The sequence below is a fragment of the Gastrolobium bilobum genome, unplaced genomic scaffold, assembly GCF_033153095.1.
Source record: "Gastrolobium bilobum isolate Gb01-03AN ecotype WA unplaced genomic scaffold, APGP_CSIRO_Gbil_v1 utg8615, whole genome shotgun sequence".
NCBI lineage: Eukaryota > Viridiplantae > Streptophyta > Magnoliopsida > Fabales > Fabaceae > Gastrolobium > Gastrolobium bilobum.
The window spans coordinates 165,807-173,576 of record NW_026896078.1 but is presented as its reverse complement, the minus strand read 5'-3'; the positions used below and the strand labels follow the sequence as shown (position 1 = coordinate 173,576).

The 7,770-nt window shown below is 34.3% G+C and overlaps 1 protein-coding gene across 1 annotated transcript; it reads left to right on the top strand.

The window, feature by feature from the left end:
• Window positions 1-257: 257 nt before the first annotated feature.
• LOC133297674 (probable calcium-binding protein CML21) lies at window positions 258-3,981 on the top strand. Its single transcript, XM_061496843.1, has 5 exons — window positions 258-384; window positions 1,488-1,734; window positions 2,079-2,281; window positions 2,889-3,063; window positions 3,645-3,981. Exons 1-5 carry the CDS (start codon window positions 340-342, stop codon window positions 3,755-3,757), a joined length of 783 nt encoding a protein of 260 aa, XP_061352827.1. The 5' UTR covers window positions 258-339; the 3' UTR covers window positions 3,758-3,981.
• Window positions 3,982-7,770: the final 3,789 nt, after the last annotated feature.

Below are 7,770 nucleotides of genomic sequence, written 5' to 3'. Positions count from 1 at the left end.
ATATATATATATATATATATAGGGTCCGTCGCTTCTCATGTGACTGCTGATGAGAAAAGTTGCAGCAAATTTTTAATACTAGGATACACGTGCGGATTCTATCAAAAAAAAAAAAACCAGGATTCGGACACATATCCTGATAAAAGAAAGTGTTACTGTACTTTTTCTCTTCTGCAGTGAAGTACTTTCCCCGTGTATATATATATATATATATATATATAATATAATATTTGTAATATAATAGAATGTGCGAATATTGAAAATGTAGCAAAAGATGCGCTTAGATCATGACTGACGACAATACGTGGTGGGAGCAGCACAAACATAGGAGACAGACACATGAAGGCCCAGACTCAGTTAACAAACTTCACTTTCCTATGTTTGGTATGTTCTTGCATCTTTCTGCAAAGCCAAAACCACCATCTTGAATCTGCAACACCCACAAACCACTTTTTTTTTTCCCTTGTCCTTTCAGGTTCACGAGTTTGAGTTCTTGGGTCTCCACTGTTTTCTTTTGATCCTGTTCAGTTTCAATCCAAGGAGCTTGGGAATTCCTGCTCCTTCTTATACCTGATCATAGGGTAGAGTTTGTACTCTCTTGTCTTTCAATTTTCTTTTTCATTTCATATTAAGTAACTTTCCTCCTTTTATTTATTTGTCTCTTTTTTATTTTTATTTAAATTCCTTTCTATATTTGTGATATTTCAATTTATATTGGTTCTGGTCAAAGGCCTTTTACATGCTCCTCCTCTTTCCACTTTTCTTGTAATCTTTCAAATTCAGAACAAACTGGAGGGAATATGTCTTAGTTCTCAGCATCCCAATCATTGGGGCGTTGATATCTTCTATTGAATTATAAGTTCAATTCATTTATTTGCTTGTAATTCTGATATGATGTCGGTTATATCTATTCATTATCAAAGTCTTCAGTTGGGTTTCCATCAAATTGTTGACAGAATTGACTTAAATTACATGTGCAAAACTGATGATGTTGATTTTTTTGGGGGTAAAAATTGATCATCTCCTATCACACTACCTTCTGTTTTTTTTTCTCTCTCTCTCTCTCTCTATATATATTTTTTTTTTTAATTTTTATATTTCATTTTTTATAATTAATATTTTACTTGCTGACCAGAGATACTTCAGGGGCCTAAAGACTTGTTCAAAATTTAGAAGGAAAAATCAGGGCCTAAATTTTTTATTACATTACAATTTAAGACATTTGAAATTGACACTGAAGATAGATTCTAAACCGTGATGTGCTTAAATGGATGTTTGGATTTCAAGACAAGTCGCATTCAGGTCACAGGGTCAAGAAATGTGCTGAGACCCTATTATTCAGATTTGCAGAACAAATTTTGTGTAATTGATTATCACTTAGAAAAACAAATAATGAAATTTATATGCATAAAGAGTCAGTGAGTGAGAATTGATTTTTACATTTTTGTTAAATTGTTTTTAAGTTGGGTAATAATCTTGCTTTCCAGGTACCAGAAGCACCATTTCTGAATCCTGGTTCGGTTTATTATTTGGTAATGGGAAGTGCATTAGGAAAGGGAGAATCACCCAAGAAGGCTTGGATAGCAGAAACCAAGCTTGAGGCTAAAATGGTTGAAGCAATGCAGCGGAGGGAATCACAAGGAAGTTCTGTGAGATCATTCAACACTATAATCTTGAAATTCCCAAAAATTGATGAGAGCTTAAGAAAATGCAAAGCCATATTTGAGCAGTTTGGTAGGTTTCTACTTCAAATTTTAATGTTTTGTTGAATTGGTATTTTTATTTGATACCTTTTAACAGAAGGCTGCTATAAATGAAATATATGGGCCTGAAAGTACATACCAAATGTCATGCCAAAGTAAAAGAAAGCAGCCACTGTCTTCTCAGAATCCTTTATATTAATAAGTTATTCTTATTTTGTGATTGGAACTGCAATTTATCAAGCTCATTCATAGGATTTAGCAGAGCAACAAAAAGTCATTAGCCAATTGCTTTTGTCACCGGTGCATGCACACACAAATGGACATATTTATTTATTATAATTGCTAAGTGATGTGTGTTTATGGCTTTTCTCATAGATGAGGATTCTAATGGAGCTATAGATCAAGAAGAGTTGAAAAAGTGTTTCAGTAAGCTGGAAATTTCTTTTACCGAGGATGAGATCAATGATCTTTTTGAAGCATGTGATATCAATGAGGATATGGGAATGAAGTTCAGTGAGTTTATTGTACTTCTCTGCCTTGTCTACCTTCTCAAGGATGACCCAGCAGCCCTTCATGCTGTATCCTAGCACACATCATCTTCCCCGTATTAGTTTCATTACCATATAATGTTATTCTCACAATATATGGAGAGATTCTTAAAAAATAATTAAAATATGGAAGATAGACAAGTAAAACCTGCTCTTTAAAGAACATGTCAAGCACCTCCGGTTGATATTTTGAATTATTTGGGCTTATTATACATTTAAGGACTGAGAATTGAATATAGATTCTTTTGTCTTTTTGTAGCCTATGTAGATAATCATTTATTTAATTTGGGAGATGTTTGGCCTTAATGAACAATTGAGTTCTATTTGTTTAGTCAAAATTTTCTGGTATGGCCTTGCTTATCTAATTCAAGCATTTCTTCAGGACAGTCTAGAGTTTTGTCATCCGGACATCACCTGTGGGAGGTATAATTTTGTCATAAAATGAAAATGATCAAATAATCAATCAAAATTGAAGAACAGGTTACAAGATTTCAAGTTTGAACTTTGAGGCAATGCAATGTAGGAGGCATAAAAACAGATTTTCTGATTGCCTTGCTGTTTGCTTTGATAATATATTATAAGTCACGAATTTCTATGTTTTCTACCTTTTTCAAGTTGCTTACCTTGACTTCTCTAGAAATCACGAATTGGGATGCCAAATCTGGAGGCCACATTTGAGACTTTGGTTGATACATTTGTATTCTTAGACAAGAATAAGGATGGATATGTCAGCAAAAGTGAAATGGTCGCAGCTATTAATGAAACTACATCAGGGGAGCGTTCTTCTGGAAGAATAGCCATGAAAAGATTTGGTCAGTTGTCTCTCCCTCTCCCTCTGTGTATAAAAATACCCATGCATATTCACTCAAGTTAGCGTTCAAGCTTGCTTAAACACAGACATGAGTATGTTAACCATATACTTTACATACTAATGTTTTGAAATATGCTTTAACATGCTTTCACAAGAAAAAAAGAACACCTTTTACATATAGTCATCAAGCTAGATCACAAGATACTTCTTGGAAAACATTAGCAGAGGCAACATTTAGGCCATTACAGGGTAAGTTATCTTGTGTTCCTTCCATTGCAGAGAAGTCGTCTGTGTATCTTGCCATAAAATATGTTTCTAATCATGTTAGAAATTGCTTGCTCATGCATGAAATATAGAACTAGCCTTTAATAGGTCAATAATGTATATAATGGGACCTAAGCTATTTTTCTTTTACGTACTCAGTAAAAATGGCAAAAATAACCATCACTGTGCACCATACTCATTCTAATGACTTCTATATAGTAACAACTGAAAAGCAATCTTGTCTTTGTTTTCTGATCTCAAGTAGTATTTCCCTTTATTTATTGATAGTTATTTTGTATTCTCTGCATAATGCCGCAGAAGAGATGGATTGGGATAAAAATGGAATGGTGAACTTTAAGGAGTTTCTTTTTGCATTTACACGTTGGGTTGGAATCGATGACGTTGAGGATGAGGAAAATGCAGAGGTCTGAATCATGTCATCTACATAACTACCTCCGCTGTTAACAGCTGGTAGCAAAGTGTTTCAGCCCAAGCAAACAGACTTTCCCAGTTTTTTCACTTGCAATAAAGGCCAAGTTGCTACACAATGAAATTTAATGACATTATCATTCCTGAAGTTCACTACGTGAATAGTAAGTGTAGAACTAAGTGCCATATTGAAGATATATTCAAATTTACCTGTTAAATGCTACCATATTAATTGTATTTTCTTCTTCAAAGCTGTCTCTTAATTTTTATCTGTTGTGTGTTGAACTATAAATAGCCTGTGCTAGTACATTAATAAGATGCAAACAGGCAAAGCGCATATGTACCCTTGTATTTGTTAACAACATCTTGTTTTGGGTGTAAGGACTGATTAATAGAAAAGAGATTAGGGAGAAAGAAAAGAAATACATATGGTTTATCCTAGTTCATCCCAATGTAGGGTTATATTTAACAAGTTTGTTATTATATTCTCCTTATCGCACTCGTTACAATGCACTTAACTATTAAAGAATATGAATAGGCTTACAGAATCATAAGCCGCAACAGCTATTTATGGGCCAAAATTCAAATTACTAAATAAAAAAAAAATTACAAAGTAACTTAAGACCCACAAAATTATCAAACCTCTATGAGCATGGGGTGTTGCCCTTGTACCCCCGTTGGGGTGGCTCCTGGGATCTCTGACTGCTCACTTGTGAATAGGACCTCTGTTGGCTTTATCTGTGTTAGAGGGACATGAATCATCGTCTAGATGCAAAGTAGGATCCATCCTCAACATTTTCCCACTTGGTGAGTATTTTGCAAGCTTCTTCGAACGCAAAGTAGTTGTACCATTCAAACTTCTCTAAAATCACTATGGTCAGGAAGTTAGCATTATTCACCTTTGTGTTAACTTTCTTTAGCTCTTTTCTCCATCTTCTCTTTGATAAAGTGGTATTATATGCCAATGTGCTCGGTTCTTGCATGGAAATAGAGATGGCATAACAAAAACGAGGCAGGACAAATTTGTCGGGAATGTGGTTTCCATATTCAAGAGCAGGGTGAATTGAGTAAAACAAATTTTTCTCAAATGTCCCCTTTGTAACACTCGTTTGCAACCGGTTTGTTAACAAACATATGGTACAAATGTGCATCTTACGAATTCAAATACTAGAAGACTTCATATAAGATCACAATAGTTCTATTTAAACTATGTGAATTAACTTTTTTATCCTTTATGTTTACATTATGTAAATTACCATGCAAACCTATTTTTTCAATTATTATACACTGTATAGTCTTATACCTACACATAATCCATGCTTAACAAACTCATGATCATGTCTCATGATCGAATCACTATCTACTTTAAAGGAAGATTGGCTAAACAATAATACAAAGGGGGTGAATTATGTTTTAACTTTTTCCGCAAGTAACTAATAAAACAAAACCTCTTTCTCATGAAATCAACCAAGAACAAAATTATAAACATTTCCCATCATAAACATAAACAATGAATCAAAAAGAAGTTATATGCAGCGGAATTAAAAGGATAGGAAAAAGAGACAAGAACTCCAAGATTTATCTTGGTTCACTCTCCAACCATTTGAGAGTTGCAACTAGACTGCCTTCGATCGTTCCACTATCTTCGAGCTTCCAACCGGTGCTTGAAAAATCGATTTACAAAAGGAATTTTGCCAGACTTGCGATCTCCCTAGATCACGCTTAATCCGAATCAAATCGTCCAGAACCTGTAGGGCAACCTCCTTACGTCTAGAATTAAAAGAAATCACAGAAAAAGATGAAGAGAATAACAAGATATTGAGCTTTCTCTCTCTAGATATGCAAAAGTAGCCTATATGAGGGTTAATCCTTGTTTTTCAGTAATTTGGTGTTTTTCTTATGTTATCTATGTTAATCCTTATTTAGAAAACCCTAAGACATGTGTTTATAGAAGTCCAATGAGCTACAAGTCGGTTTATGGATAACTTGAAGTTTAAGTAAACCAAAATCATGGAGTAATCGATTATTTTTCTGAAAGTAATCCATTACTTATTCGAACCCAAAAAATACTTGATTACTATTTATGAAGTCTTCGATTACTTTCCAAGAAGTATTCGATTACTTTCCAAGAAGTATTCGATTACTTCAGCATAGATGACAATTTCCATGCTGGTTTTTCAAATTTAAATGCTTACAAGTGAGTTCTAGTGACTTCTAAATGATTCTTGATGACTTTTAACATATGTATGATCATGTCTCACACTTATATAACAATTTTCCATGTATGTGTGATCTTGTATGCATGATTAAAGTATATATGTCACTTATGCATGAGTTGATGGTTCATAAATGCAACCTTCAAGTTAAAGCTCAATATAAACTCATTCTCAACATTCCTCAAGACTTAGATCTACTTTGCAAACAATGTAGAACTATGTCTTCTGTAACCACCATTGTATACCGGTATTGTTAACATTGATTATGATATTAAGCGCAGTTACAATCACAGCAGTTCATTTATAAAAATGCGAGTAAATTTTTTCCTTTTCATTACGCGGGCATTTAAAACAATTATAAAGAATAATGAGTAAAAGTTGTGACCATAACTAAAAAATAAATGCGGAATAATAATATTAATTTCCTAACTATCATATAATACTTCTCTTAAGTCACTAAGGGGTTCCCATAAACCCACTTAGCATAAATCTCACTTTTACGGTTTTTACTTATCCGAATATGATTCAGTCTTTTGGATACTGCAGAAAATCCGCGTGTCGCGAACCTCTCATCTTTTAGTATGTTATTCTAGACTTAATTATATTTCTAACAAGCTATCACACGCTCCATAAAGTTATCGTTTGCTTCGGTTATCACCGTTTGAAGTTGGACAAACAAAGCTGTCAGCCAACCTCGAACAGGACACCAAACAACCCTCACTCTTTCAAAGATTTCGGACAAACCACTCGACCAATTGCTCTCAAATTTTTATACAGTAAACTAGACACCTCAAGCTTAAATTTGAAATATCATGGGACTAATTTGACCAAGAATTAAGGCGGAAATAAATTCCTCAAAAACAGCACTCGACAGTCCCCTGTGCAGGGGACTTCGGAGCCGTCCCCACTCTTCTGCCTGTACAGGTCTGCGTACGACTCCAATGGCTACCAAATTTTGACACAACATAGTTGACATCTCAAGCTTTAAAATGATGTATGGAAGGTCCCTATTGCACATCTGTGGAGGAAGATATGCTCTCCCAAAGTTCACCCAAAATCTGCCATTTCTAGAAATTTCGACAGCGCCTCCTTTGTTTATTCAACTTATCCCACTTTATAAAAGTGTGTTATCTATCATCAAAGGTACCTAATATTCAAGGGTGGCACTCAAGGACCAGCAATGTCTTGTTTCTCTTACAACCCATCACAATTTATATCAATTTACTTAATTTACAACTCATTAATTGCATTATCAAAACTTAAACCATTTCAATCACTTTGATCCATTTACATGCATTCTTTAGACATAAAACATAATTCATATCCTAGAACAGGCCTATTGCCCTTTCATCAAATAGCATGCTTCAGTATTACACAAGATCCAAATATTACAATTTACAATTCTCCACTTGAAGCATAATACAACACTTTCTCCAAATACAATAAAATGAATCTCAAATTACATCATTATACATATATTACTAGACTTCAGCAAAAAGATGGCAAGAACAAATATAACAATATTCACAAATCTAAATCCATATGCAATGTTCATGCCATAAGTCTAGCCTATGCCAAAATGCCCTCAAAATGCAAAAGATGCATAGATCTCCAATACTCATCCCACGGGCCTCTTGCCCACTGCTCCTGTGCCACTGCCACTATATGAAATAAAGTCCCCAAAACGGGATGAGATATACGAATATATCTCAGTAACCCATAGGTTCTGGAGATTACTCTGCCCAATGGCTCACTCAGATGTACATCAATAATATATCACAATAATCAAAAAGAGATAA

Bases quoted from the DNA above. Each gene is read 5' to 3' on its own strand.
- LOC133297674 (XM_061496843.1), top strand. From the start codon at position 340: ATGAAGGCCCAGACTCAGTTAACAAACTTCACTTTCCTATGTTTG. The intron at 1,735-2,078 runs GTAGGTTTCTAC...CTTTTCTCATAG, and splicing joins AGCCATATTTGAGCAGTTTG to ATGAGGATTCTAATGGAGCT. The intron at 2,282-2,888 runs GTATCCTAGCAC...TGACTTCTCTAG, and splicing joins ACCCAGCAGCCCTTCATGCT to AAATCACGAATTGGGATGCC.